Here is a 14788-nt window from a genome sequence, read left to right as displayed (position 1 = left end):
AGGGACTTACACTAAAAGCATATGGCAGGCATCCCCAGACTTCGGCCCTCTAGATGTTTTGGACTACAATCCCCATCTTCTCCGACCACTGGTCCTGTTAGCTAGGGATCATGGGAGTTGTAGGCCAAAACATCTGGAGGGCCGTAGTTTGGGGGTGCCTGGCATATGGCATACACTAAAAACAGTAAAGCAATTCAGGTGCTATGAATAGGGGACAGTGAACATGTGATGGGGGCAAGTAGAGATGAGCACACTGGCTGCATCCCATCTCTCATCCTCTTCATCACCTTCCAACTGCTGGAAAGTGGTTGTTTAAAGCATGGACCTTTTTATATCTACAGAGGCTCCCTGTGTATTTTTAAGTGCTTTTGTTCTGTTTTTTAATGCTATCGGAGGACTGTTGTCCTTTGTCTGAAATGACAACAGACCTCCTGGTTGACTGAGTCTATGCTATGATTAGGTAGCTATGTTAGCAGTTCCTTCATACTTGTACTAGCTGTCTTCTTCACATCCTTCTCTGATCATGAACAGAAGTCCACAAGGAGGGATAGTCTAGCACAGCCTTTCGCCAAGCTGGTGTCCTCTAGATGTTGTGGACTGAGTTCCCATCATCCACGACCATTGTCCCTTCTAGCGGGAGCTGAAATGAGGTGGCATCCAAAACATCTGGAGGGCACCAGCTTGGACAAGACTGGTCTAGCAGATCAGGTCAGATTCACAAGATCTCATATACTTCCAAAAAAATCAGCAAAGCCTTTACTGCTCCTGGAGCTGATTACCTCTCCCAAGCTTTACCCACTTCCTAAGTGTGGGACCCTAACACTACTCTGCTTCTCACTTAACTCCCACCTGGTACATTACCTGCAGCAATAAGCAGGAATCAGGGAGCAGAAGGCCCCACTTATAGCTCAAGAGGCTGATTGGTTCAGATAGAACTCTTGTCCTGTGTCTCTTTCATCTCTATTTAAATGTGGCATTTCCTCTACACCTGTAATCACGTATCTGTGGGAGCACTGATGGAGGGATGCACTCCCACAAGTTAAGATGCTTGAAGGAGGGGTATGAAATCAGAGGAGGAGAGGACAGAGGGTGAAGAAAGAGCTGTGAATTGAGGGGAACCCTTTTCCCATCCTTTGGACCCCCTGGGAAACTCAACAAACCTGTTGCATCCATAATTGGGTGTTGAGAGTGCAGCTCTGGGCAGCCTAAGGAGGGACCATCCTCCTTGGGCATGCCCATAAAAAGCAAGTCCAGAGTGAGAGATCAGGGTGATGTCAGCTGTTTCCAGGAACTCTTTTCATTGTGAGACTTTTGTGGGTGAGCTGAGAACCCAGAGGCGGAGAGGAAGGGGAGTCAGAAGGAAAATGAATTGATATTTTTACATATTACTAACTTTGTATTAATGTAACATTTTTATATGTAGCTGTGTGTTTTTGTAATGTCTGTTTAAGTTGCCTGTTGTTGTTTCAGCTTTCTGTACACTGCTTGGAGATATTTTTTAATATATTAAGCACTATAGAAATTAAATAATCAATAATCAATACACATATTAGAAAGTATATGGAAATAGCAAAAGATTATACCAGCTGGATATTTTTGGGTAATAGCATCTACAGCCTGTGTATAGTGATGTTTTTACTATATGTTTTTAATATATATTCATGTGTTAATTTGTACCATTTTTAAATTAAAATTTGTGAATTATAACAATTTATACATTTTATGGGAATGTGACCAGCTTATTTTGTAAATAAGAAATTACAACATAAGAAGTTCAAGCACAAAATAATTGTATTATATAACATTTGCAACTCATTCCAAAAACAGACATACCATCTCTCCCAATCCAAGGATAGTTCATGTGTATCAGGGGAGAGAGGGGAAGATTTTATCTCCCCTGCAGTTGTGCTGCTATAAAGCACACCATGTCTCAAATTTCAAGGGAGAAATGTAACATAAGCGCAAAGGAAGTCACTTTATATCAAGCTTGGGCCATCTACATCAGCATTGTCAACACTGAAGTTGTATAGCTCAGTTGGTAGAGCACAAGACTCTTAATCTCAGCATTGTGGGTTTGAGCCCCCTGTTGGGCAAAACACTCCTGCATTGCAGGGGGTTGGACTAGATGATCCATGTTGTCCCTTCCAAATCCACAATTCTTTGATTCTATGATACCTGGAGATGCTGGGGATTGAATCTGTGGGTGGGGAGGCCCTCTGCATGCATAGCGGTTACTCTATTACTGAACTATGACCCTTCCCTCTTTGGACTGTAGCTCCATGAGAGAGCATCTGTTTTCTATCTTTGACTAGTAGTCACTGATAGCTTTATTATTCCATTTGTCTAATCCTCTTTTAAAGCTATCAGAGCTGGCGGCTGTAACTTGTGGGAGCAAATTCCCTAATTTAACAATACGCTTTGAGAATAAATACTTCTTTTTCTGAATGCCACACCATTCATCAGGGTTTTAGTATTACAAGAATGCTTGTTCTAGTATGTGTATTCAAACTTTTTTTGTGATGTATAGACTCTAGTTTCGCTCTCGTGTTTCTATTTGCTAGGAGTTGCTGCCCTGGACAGCAAAGCATCAGGGAAGATGGGGCTCCGAGCCGTCGTCTACTACATGACCACCACAATCATTGCTGTCCTGATTGGAATTATCATGGTGGTCATCATCCATCCAGGGAAAGGATCAAAGGAAAAAATGCACCGAGAAGGCAAGATTGTGCGAGTGACAGCCGCAGACGCCTTTCTGGACTTGATCAGGTAAAAATGCATTTTCTGTCGTATAAGCAAGGTAATGAAAGTTACAGCATATGACTGAATGCATTAACACCCAGAGCTATCAATCTTTTCTCTCTCTCTTTTCCCTTCAAAATGGCACCCCCAGCTCAGAAATAACTTGTAAACATAGACCCCCCAAGGCTTATTGATCAGGCTTTTTAAGCTTCTTAACAATGTACTGTGGGGTCTACTAATGAGATTTGAAGCAATTCATAATTCCCCAATTCAGGGCCAGCCCTACTATTAGGCAGAGTAATATGGCTGCCTCAGGAAACATAATTGAGGAGGTGGTAGTCACCCACCATTTCCCCTGAGTTCCCTAAGCTGGTCTACTCTGCACTATCGAAACTCTCCTGCTGTGCTCAGTATGGTGGAGGAAATTGTCCCATCACCACTCTTGAAGTAAGCTTCAGGGGCCAGCCACCTTTGATCTCAATAGTAAAGCAATGGCTTTCCATGCAGACAGTACCAGGCTCAATCTTTGGCATTTCCAAGCAAAGCTGGGAATGTCCCATCTGAAACCATGGAGAGGTGCTGCATGTTGATGCTAGATGGACCCATGGTCTGACTTGTTTAAATAGCAGGCTTCCTATGTTCAAGTCTGATTCTGCATGTAGAATGGAAAAGTAAAAGAAAAGGTAGTTAGCGTAGGACACAATAACAGGATGTCTGTGGCTTTTTTAAGTTTAGAATTTTATAGTACTGGCTAAAATAAAATTTTACATAGAATTTTTAAAATGGAAAGATTACAGTAGGACTTTGTTCTAACTTCCTGTGGTGGACATTTCATTCTGGAAATCATTAAGGCCAATGTACAAGAATGTTGTGGATTGTGATATGTGGATTTGGGGGACACCATCTTATCCTTTGTGTCAGCAAAACGCCTTAGGCAGACCTGCCCCGCTTCTCCCCACAGCTGTGCCTTCTAAAAGCATGTGAGGAATTTGAGAATTTCTTCTGTGGGTTGACTGTGAACCTGTTGGAACTGTGATTTCAAACAAAGCTCCGGCTCTACGTTTTGGAGGGCCCCTTTCTATACCCTCCTCTTTCCACGGCTTTACTTTCTCACTGCAAAAGTGTGGTATATATTCTGAATCAAGGAAGACGTGTATTTATTATTTCTACTGTCTAACCAAGGTAAACTTGAGGCAGGGTAGATTTGCAGTACCTGCTCAAAAGGTTGAGAAGAAAGTTCGCTGAGATTAATTTGGTGAATTGCAAAGAAGTAGCAGTCTTTTAAAAAAAATAAAAAAGGAGAGAGTGAATTGATGCTAGTTCAATATACTGCTGAGACCATATATCTGTGGTAGAATACATGTCTCATATTCAGTCCCTGACATCTTCCATTAAGAGGATCAAGTAGCAAATGATGGGAAACACCTCTACCCAAAGAACCACTGCAAGTCACTGTAGATAATCATCACTAGGTGGATAAGCAATCTGACCTAGTATGGTGTGGAAGCTTCTTATGAGCTCATAAGAACACAAGAAGAATCCTATTGGGTCAAGCCAAATAGATGACCATGGAGCCCAACCCTTTGATGTAAATCCCACCACCTTCAATAGGGCTTCATGTGTACTATGCCTCAAATAGTTGTTGTTCTTTCTTCACAGAAACATGTTCCCTCCGAATCTGGTGGAAGCCTGCTTTAAACAGGTAACAATGTGTGTTTTTAATTACATCTATCTTCATTCGGGAGCCTTCAAGTAAATCTTCTGATCAGATGCAACTGAGTAGTCTTAGCCATTATGTTTTTGTAATGCCTAGAAAAGACACGGATATAACGTCTCTCCTTTCCCCCCCATCTCTCACAGTTCAAAACAAACTATGAGGAACGGACACCTAGTATAAAAGTTGACTCAAACGAAACATCTGTCCTTGCTGGCATTATAAACAATGTGTCCGAAGCAATGGAAAACCTAACTCAGTTGAAAAAGGAGATGATCCCTATTCCAGGGGCTGTAAATGGAGTAAATGCACTTGGACTGGTTGTGTTCTCAATCAGCTTTGGACTGGTGATAGGGAACATGAAGGAGCAAGGACGTGCATTGAGAGAATTCTTTGATTGCCTTAATGAGGCTATCATGCGCCTCGTATCACTAATCATGTGGTAGGTGTTGAATGCTACATTTGTTGATATATCTAGCGCCATCAGTGTGCATGGCATTTTACAGAATACAAGAGGAAAAATCCCTTCCCTGCCTAACATTCTCCATTTATTTGCCATTAATTTCCAGTGCGGCTAAATAAGAGAACAATCTCATGCATGTTTGCTTGGAAGTAAGTTCCTCTGTATTCGGTGAAGCTTACTCTCATGTAAATGTGTTTGGGATTTCAGCCTTAGCCCCCTTGGAATGTGTCGGGAAATTTCTGAGTGCATGCAAATAGCACCACAAAAATGTACACACCTAGGCTTCTCATTGGATAGCCGTATATTATATTAACTGTGTGATTTGTTTGTAGGTATGCACCACTTGGTATCCTGTTTTTGATTGCTGGAAAAATTGTTGAGATGGAAGATATGGGCGTGATTGGAGGACAGCTTGCCATGTATACTGTTACTGTCATCATTGGTTTGCTCATCCATGCTATTGTGGTGCTCCCTTTACTCTACTTCCTAATCACTCGAAAGAACCCTTGGGTCTTTATTGGAGGATTGCTGCAAGCTCTCATCACAGCCCTGGGAACATCTTCAAGGTAGGAATATTCATAGCCAGATCAAGTTTGATTTTGAGTAGAATTTAATAGGGGGTGAGTTCACTGAGTTTGCATATGCATGTACACCATTTTAATAACTCCACTTTTGCCTCAATCCAGCTCTAGTCATGTTTTACAAAGGGAATTAAACATGACAAGCTGTAGCAGTGTTTGGACAGGGAACTTCATTTCAATTCGCATAAACGTTTACAGCAGTGCATTGAGTTTAGGCCAGGAGTGGAGAACCTGATACCTTCCATGTGTTGTTGGACTGTAGCTCCCATCAAACCTGACCATTGACTGTGCTGGCTTGGGCTAATGGGAGCTGAAGCCCAGCAACATCTGGAGGGCCAGAGATTTCACTTGGGTGCACATACCAATGGACATTCAATTTACACTCATGGGTCTACTCTGAGATGGGCTAGCATTGGATACAGCCCATGGTTCCTGATCCAGTAAGTGAGCATCTGGAGCTACTTTATACCCAGTGCTATCTACTTTGGCACTAGCTTTCCAGATCTAAGGCTTTCAACTGAAATGACAGGGTGTGAACCAGGACACATCTGCAGGCAACTCGTGAGATCCACCACTGAGGTATGGGCTCAACCAACACACACAGGCACCCAACTATGTGTGGAGATGCTCTTAGCTAGATTGGGGCACTGGCACACAGTTGAACATGTGAACTAATTTCATTTAAGAAATAATAATTTGTAGGTAATTTGAGGAGACAGGAAATCTCTGCCAGTTGTACTTGTTCTGGGTGGCTCCATAATGTCAGTAATAATCATCCTTATCAATATTACCTGCCTTTTCCAATGAGTTAATTTTTCTCCATTTCCCCCCTTTTGGCTTTAGTTCTGCCACCTTGCCGATCACATTTAGGTGTTTGGAAGAGAATAATGGAGTAGATAAACGCATTACAAGATTTGTGCTTCCTGTGGGTGCAACTATTAACATGGATGGTACAGCTTTGTATGAGGCACTGGCTGCCATTTTCATTGCACAGGTTAATAACATGGAGCTCAACTTTGGACAGATTATCACAATCAGGTTTGTAAATTTTGCAAAACTTTAGACGTTTGCATGGGCTGCTTTTTGCATCGTATGGTAGTGGGAAAGAGATGTGATAAGGAACCACAGTATATTTCAACTGCCCTCTATGTGTACCTCATTATGCCCATGATTGAAATCATTGTCAATATGAGTTAGCTCCAGGTTTTGTAAACCCACTGAAAGCAATGGGACTTAAATCATCACCTAACATAGTGAAGTAGCTCACTTACAGGGGGATGGGTGTGACAATATAGCCCTAGCAAGCTAGACAGTACAAGAAAGAAAAGGGTTACCATAATGTTGAATAAAATGGGGGTCCTTGAAGAACTTAATGATTCAGGCTGAAATTTTATGCACATTTACCTGGGAGCAAGTCCCATTGAACTCACTTCTGAGTAGGCATGCATAGGATTGGGCTACAATTCTCTGCCATTGAAATATATGCCTTTTTAATCAACACAGTTCAGCATACTTCCTTGAGCTTGTTCTGTATTCACTTGAGAAAATCTTCAGTAATTCCTGTAACTTTAGTAATTTTCCATAAGTATAATCCAGGGGTAAAGAGTAAATGATCATTACTTGAATATCGTCATTATCATCAGATTTTATTGTTCAACCAAATATAGGCAGAAGCAAGCACACTTCTCAAAAACATATTATAGCACATATGTTTAAAGCATTATAATACACATATCAATCTGCATGTTGCACCACAAGTGTATGCATGTTTGCTCAGAAGTAAGCCCCAGTGAGCTCAATGAGACTTGCTGCCAGATAAGTGTGTATATAGGATTACCACAGGACCCAGGTGGCGCTGTGGGTTAAACCACAGTGTCTAGGGCTTGCTGATCAGAAGGTTGGCGGTTCAAATCCCTGCAACAGGGTGAGCTCCTGTTGTTCGGTCCCAGCTTCTGCCCACCTAGCAGTTCGAAAGCACATCAAAGTGCAAGTAGATAAATAGGGACCGCTCTGGGGGGAAGGTAAACGGCGTTTCCGTGTGCTGCTCTGGTTCGCCAGAAGCAGCTTTGTCATGCTGGCCACATGACCCGGAAGCTGTCTGCGGACAAACGCCGGCTCCCTCGGCCTATAGAGCGAGATGAGCGCCGCAACCCCAGAGTCGGACACGACTGGACCTGATGGTCAGGGGCCCCTTTACCTAGGATTACCACACAGTCTTAATCAGCTACAGCAGGGGTGGTGGAGAACCTCCAGCCTGTGGACAAATCTGGCCATTCCTAACAAACCACACCCATCTGATGTCATATGCAGTATTACATCAGGTGTGGGGTTCTTGCTTGTTCCTTTGCAGGAGCTAGGTGTGCCCCAATCAGTCATCAGCTGAGGTTTTTCCCTCCGTTTTATTAGCAGTTTCAATGTAAACCACTTTGTGCTACTAATCCCTGCACAAAGCAGGCTTGAATTAACCACCCATCAGCTGAGTTCAAGGCCGCAGGAAAGTGCTTTGCCAGCCTTCTGCTCAACTGGATGGCCCCACATCATGGAGGAGAGAGGTGTCCCTGATTACTGATCTGACTCGGGCTTTTTGAACTTGTTGCCTTCCGGTTGGCTGTGCTGGCTAGATGGGAGTTTTAGTCCAAAACATCTGGACAGCACCAGGTTAGGAAAGGCTGATCTAGAGTATGTGCAAATTTTTCTCATAAGACATAAAGGAAGGCGGGGAAAACATTTAAAAACACAACCTATGTGTGCGTTTAAAAATTAAAAGCTCTGTGTGATTGTTTTGGTGTCTCCTTTCTCTGAACAGCATTACAGCTACAGCCGCCAGCATTGGTGCAGCAGGAATTCCTCAGGCTGGCCTCGTCACTATGGTGATTGTATTGACATCTGTTGGTTTGCCTACAGACGATATCACCCTTATCATTGCAGTGGATTGGTTTTTGTGAGTATTTCTGCAGTGTAAAGTATATTATAAAATGAAGCAGGCTGGGGGGCATTCATGAAAACTAAACTTGCAAGTCATTTTAGTTCATTTCCCCATGAATGTTTTACCAATATTCAGTTGTATTGCATAGGATATAAAAAAAATATCAATTTAACTGCAAAGCAAGCCAGCACCGATTAGGATGTTGCCCATGCCTTGAAAGTATTGTGTTTCTCAAATCTCTGCTCGCTCAAGAAGCTTTCTGGATGACGTCGTGCCAGAAACATACTTTGTTTCATCTATCCTACTTCATAGGGTTGTTGTGCTGGGGGAAAGGAGGATAGCACCTTCCCACCACCTCATGGGCCACAGGTTAAGAACCTCCGCCTTAGAGGAAAGGATCAGATGGAAATGTTACAAATAAATTTCTTTATATACAATTGCATGTTTTGTTTTGTTACTTGAGTATAGAATTGCAATGTCAAGTGCACTGCAGATTACATCTTCCTTTCCTAATTTCAGTGAATCAGTGTAATAATGTACTTTGTAATCTATTGGGGCTTTTGGCCTGCCTAGCTTGTTTAAATTGCAAATTGTTCTATAGGGATCGTCTGCGTACCACCACCAACGTCTTGGGAGACTCTATCGGCGCAGGGATTGTAGAACACTTATCGCGGCATGAGTTGAGGAACAAGGATGCTGAGATGGGCAACTCTGTGATAGAGGAGAATGAAATGAAGAAGCCTTACCAGCTGATCTCCCAAGAGAACGAAAATGAAAAGCCCTTAGACAGTGAAACCAAGATGTAAGGTAGAGGAACGATGCAAAGCACTAGGTACGCAGAAAGCGTACACTTTCTCCAATCCTTTCTGTAACTTGTCCATTTGTTCCTCATCTCTCTCTATATATATACAAGCACTGAAAAGGTTTAGGGCTTAACTAGACATGATGAGAGACATGAGGTTATATCCAGTGGTGTCACTCAGCTGTTATTAAGGCTTCCATCAGCAGGAAGGGAAGCTATTTTCAGCAATTTCCTCATAGGCCTAGAGCCCCTCCTCACACCCTATATCTGCTCCTGAGAGTTGTGGGACCCTCCAGTGCAGCTTAGGGAAGTGAAGGCTACAGTGCTTCCCTCCTCATTTCGCTGATGGAAGCTTTACTGTCAGTTCAGTGACGTTACTGGATAAAACCTACATGCAAGGTCTCTTTGCCCCCTTCTCCTTGTGCTTGCATCTAGGCAAGCACGACACGTATTGTGATGTCATCACTGTGTGCCTCGCCCTCCATCCAGTCCTGTGTGGCCAGAAGAGGGCAATGCACAGCGCAATGACATCATTCCACGTGGTATGTTTACCTGGATAAAGGTTTCAGGTGGCACGTGGAAGGAGAGGGGAAAGAAGATTGAGCAGCTCCATCTACTGTAATGTCTAGTTAAGTCCTTGCTGAAAAACATACCCTATTACTTAGTAATGAATGTGTTATATGATTGTATCCCATTAAAATAATAATAAGAAGAAGAAATACCAAGCATACAACATTATGATATGGTGTGATGTGATGTGCTATGGGGATGGGATATATTGTAATCAAATTACCAAGAATATTCAAGTGCACATGTAAATGTGATCTCACTTTATGTAAGCTGAAGCAGCAAAGCAGACAAGAAATCTTGAAAAGGGGGGGTTGTTTGTTTGTTTGTTTGTTTGTTTGTTTGTTTGACTGTTACACATTCTTCACACCAGGAAGGCTGTAATCCTATACACATTTACCTGGGAGTAAGTCCTACTGAATCTAATGGGCCTTACTCCTGAGTAGACACATATAGGATTGCATTGTAAATTTACTTTTTTACACTTGATGCTATTCTCCAGAAAAGTGAGTGGCAAATTTTGGTTTCTCTTTTTAAATATATTATTTCCTTATTTTATTGCTATTGGAGCACTAAAAAATAGGGATACTGGTTTTTGTTTTAAATACATGGACAATATGTCCCACAACCTGCTCTAGTTACCATCTAAGCAAAAAAAAAAGATGTATCATAGTTTCATTTCTACCTAATGGGGATATTTTAGGATCAGGAAAAGCTTCCCGGTACTATGCACCTTCATGTCCCATTTAATTCCTAGATCATGGACCTAGAAATGCATTTGTGTATGTGTAACATTACTGTTCCTCTTTTGGATTATGGCATTACTACTTAACACAAGTACTGTTACCTATGCGCACTGTCTTTTCAGGATCAGAGATCTAATATACACATGCACTTTGGAACATAAACTGTCTTTCATCCCTTCGTTGCAGGGGGCGGGATATTAAACTGTTGATACCACATCAGTGTGAGCTTTTTTGAGGCAACTTCTAGGCGCCCCCCCCCCTTCCCACCGGACATAATTATCCAAGCACTTACTTAACTCTGAACATTCCATTGATTTAACTAGACAGGCCTGCACAAGTTGTGAGCCACCAAACTGAATTTAGCCCACCAGTAATGATAGCTCAAGAAACTTCCTGCGGTTGCTGCACACGACAGATCACAAACACAAGGGGATTATCAAGCATCAGACCGATAGTGAGCCACGTTTGGCTTTGTCGTGGGCCATAAATTGTGGAAGGCCTGTCCTAGATCTCTAGCTGCACAGTGAGTTGAGTTTGACATGCATTTTAACTTTCAGTGGGAGTTGGGATCCTAAGTGAAACTTTATAAAGGCATATCAGTTTTATATCTACTACTTTAGTGGGTACTTTAGCTGGTGCTGATAATTCTATTAAAGATCCCTAGCCCCCGCCCCCTCAAAAAGAGGCACTTATTAGGATAGTTTAAATCTGTGACATGGATACAACTTGCTTATCATCTCACTTCTAACTGCTGTAAAGGGCTCAGTAAAGCTGGCCACCTAAAGGTGAAGAGTAGCATTCTAGATAGTGGTTTTTTTGAAAAACATCTTTGTTGTATTCCGAACCATTTGTTTTCAGGGCAGGCAATGTGAGTTCCAACCACTTCTGCACAGTTAAAATGTTTGCCCGTCTTCACCCTTGCCTATCTACTTTGTGTCAGAGATTTTCCAATGGAAAGAAGCACTTATAGACTAAGAGGTAGAAAGCAGAACGCACAGAGCATCTGACAGGGTTCAGTAACATTTCCACTGTCATATTGAACTGCAGGGGAGAGGAGAATGCTTTCAAACAGGGTGGTTTTCCAATTAATTTGGTTTGTTTCATTGTCTTGCTAAACAAAAGAAATTGTTGCCAAAAGCATTTTTTCCCAACATTGGGGTTACAAGGGAAGAGGGTTTTTTCCCATTCCACTGCCAAGTTCTCCATTCTAGCAACACCCCTGGATGTAGGGGGAGTAATCTTTTAGAATAGTGAAACTAATGTGGTGCTCAATTACTTTTAGAAGGAAGAATATAAAAAAAAACCAGCAGGATAGCAAATACGTTGAATAAATATTGAAAATATAAGAGAGGATTTTTAAAGAGCAATATTATAAGTCTTCTTCTGGGAGTAAGAGGCAGGGCAGATTTTACACACTGAGGTGAGATCCATATATTAGCATTTCTTTTTCCTGCTGCAATCTTTACTCCCCGATGAAGCCCATTTATGAAAAAAGAAAAGAATGATTTTATATATATGTATATTTACATGCATTGCCATAGCAGTCAAACGGGAAAGGTTTATGGAAGTGAAACAGGGATGGTGTGCTGTACTGTAGATATATATACACACACAAACTGGTTGCATAGTCTATGGGGGTGCGGGAATTGATAGTATTTCTGTGAGATAGGTACAATATATTTCTTGTGTTACAGCTGCCACTCAACCATTTCAATGTAATTTTTGTCCCTGAGAGTTCATTCATGTGGTCACAGATTTTGAAGGCAAAGAACCCTGAGAATTGCAAGACCATCTCAGCTAAATCTCAATATGCTATGAAGTTAAACTTTGATTTTTTTGTTACCTCGTTTCCCTTCACAAAGTAGCCAGAATTAACCTAACACTACAGTCTTCCCTAGTTTGTACGGGAGAAGGGGGGGGGGTTGAAGCAGTAGTGAAGGTGGTCTGTATAAATACAGATTTGTGGATTAGATGCAAACCGGGGGTGCAGCTGAGGCTGGATCCTGGAGACCTCCATTGTTGTACACTCTCTACTGCAATGCACACGTGTGTTTGTGTGCAAAACAGATGAGTTCAAATGTATGTGTAATCATGGCATCAGTATCACAGGAGCGTTGTGAAGGCAGAGATCCTTCCTCAACACAAAATTCCAAGTAGTTTTGCCCCATAAATCATCCTTTCCTCCCTGTCCCATGTTGGATCTGTGCATCTGTAAAAACCAAAAGTATGTTCAGGATGAGTGGCTGGCAGATAGTGCAGGCTTCCTGCATGCACTTCCATGGGAGCATCAGAAGGCTGGACCATCGGAGAGTAATTCAATATGAGGCTCCTCCCTATGCCAACAGAGCCACTGTTTCCAGAAGTGGGGAGGAGCCTTGCTATCAGCTCTTTCCACATGGCCCAAACCCATCTCATACCCTCTTTTCACTGCACGACATTGCCTTGGCAAGCTGATAAGATGAGAAGAAGCCCATCTGATTGAACGGCCCACTGACATCGGTGGTGCAGTTAGGCAATCATTGATCTTATGGGATGTAGTTCTTTAGAAGATAACATGTATCCAGTATAGCATGAAATAAATCGTTCCATTAGCACAAAGATTGACACTTGTGCAATAGAACTTTCCCACTCCCACCATGCATCCCTTAAATCTGTCCTGGGGGTTTCCCCAACCCTCTGGAGCAGATTTGGGGATGGCATGGGGCATGCACAGGAGGAGAGCATTAGACAAGCCCACTGGACCAAGCCAGTGGACCATCTGGTTCTGCATGCTGTTTTCACAGGGGCCGATCAGATACCTGTTGGAAGCCTGCAAGTTGGACAGCACTCTGCCCACCTTCAAATCCCAGCAACTGGAGGAGAGGGAAAGTTCTGTTGCACAAGTGCCAATCCTTACGCTAATAGAATGTGGCAAGCCAGCTCAGATGCATCTGAAAGCCCCCCCCCCCTGCTCACTCTGCTGAATGGGACCATGGACTTCTCCAAAATCCTGCCCTGAGAGAGCCACTGAACATCAATGGTTTTCTGGAATGTATAGGGGATCTTTGGTTCAAAAATGTGACCTGTGAATAAAACTTGCAGACACACATACTACAAAATGTGAAGTGGACAAAGTCTCAGAATGCTGGACATAGGCGGCCTTTCTTGGGACTGATGAGGCAGGCTCCTTATTCCACAAGTTGCAGATCCTACTCACTTAGCTTGTCCTTGAGCACTTGTCTTATAGAAAGTGGATAGGAGTTAACCCAGTGCATTCAGGAATTGGAGGTGTTTTAAACAATGCAAAGCTCTTGGGTCATCTCTAACTGAATGCAGTAGTGGATGCTCCTTTTTATTATATTTCTTACTTGTGCTAACAGAAAGAAAAACTAGATTACAGACAGACATCTTCTGACATGTAACTAGAGATATTTTTTATAGAAATTCTGTATTCAGTATGTGTGTACAAAAGTTAATATTAGATTATATGGAGTAACTTTTTAATTACATTTTTGCTTTTGACTGGATACTATTTTTTTGGAAATACACTGCAAAGAAGATTTCGTGTTAAAGGTTGTCCTTCCGTAACATCACTGTAGGGGGGGAAATGTGTTACAAAGCATGACAGCTTTTAAAATATTTTTTACACTAACTTTGTTTCTTACAGAAATCAGGTACCATAGAACAATCTCTGTTCCCTGCCCACTCTGGGTTGGCAGCTGGGTGCACCCAGTGTGGCTTGAGAAATATTACTTTGTAGATGTATTTTCAATAAAAAAAAATAGTTTTACATTTTTATTTTTGAACTGTGTGGTGTTTTGCCTTCCAGAGAATAACGGGACTCTTCGCATTGTTGTGCATAAATTAATTCCAGTTCTTCTTTTTAAGTCAAACAGTAGTGAACAAGCAGTGTGTTCTGGTTTATTTATTGATTTGTTTAGTATTGGGACCACCTGAGAAGGTGCTCTCCCCACCCAGGTAACAGGAAAACAGTCCACATCTGATAATATGAAATGGCACAAGTTCAGAACAATGACAGATGACATGGCTTGAGAAGAATCTTGAGGGCTGGATGCAGAGGCTGGGAGGGTTGCATTCAGCCTGTGGACCAGAGGTTCATCACCCTTGAACTAAACCTTGGAGAATCATATGACAGCTTTGCTGACACTAGGCTGTAGACACCAGCCATTGTTAATAGTTATATATCATTTGTTAACAGTTATATATAATTATCTGTTTTTGTGTCTGTAACCTGAAACAAGAAAAGTGCA

General features: G+C 42.1%; 1 protein-coding gene across 1 annotated transcript in view; it reads left to right on the top strand.

Moving 5' to 3' along the window:
• SLC1A3 (solute carrier family 1 member 3) overlaps nucleotides 1-14309 on the top strand; it is a 40106-nt gene extending 25797 nt beyond the window's left edge. Inside the window, exons 4-10 of the mRNA XM_035100736.3 lie at nucleotides 2562-2766; nucleotides 4399-4441; nucleotides 4600-4895; nucleotides 5249-5482; nucleotides 6341-6535; nucleotides 8304-8438; nucleotides 9025-14309. Coding sequence (XP_034956627.3) covers nucleotides 2562-2766; nucleotides 4399-4441; nucleotides 4600-4895; nucleotides 5249-5482; nucleotides 6341-6535; nucleotides 8304-8438; nucleotides 9025-9229 — 1313 coding nt within the window. The 3' untranslated portion in view covers nucleotides 9230-14309. The remainder of the gene's footprint in view (nucleotides 1-2561; nucleotides 2767-4398; nucleotides 4442-4599; nucleotides 4896-5248; nucleotides 5483-6340; nucleotides 6536-8303; nucleotides 8439-9024) is intronic.
• The last annotated feature ends 479 nt before the right edge of the window (nucleotides 14310-14788 follow it).

Source organism: Zootoca vivipara, chromosome 10 (assembly GCF_965207765.1).
Source record: "Zootoca vivipara chromosome 10, rZooViv2.hap1.1, whole genome shotgun sequence".
Classification (NCBI taxonomy): Eukaryota; Metazoa; Chordata; class Lepidosauria; order Squamata; family Lacertidae; genus Zootoca; species Zootoca vivipara.
This window is presented reverse-complemented; position numbering and strand designations above follow the sequence as displayed.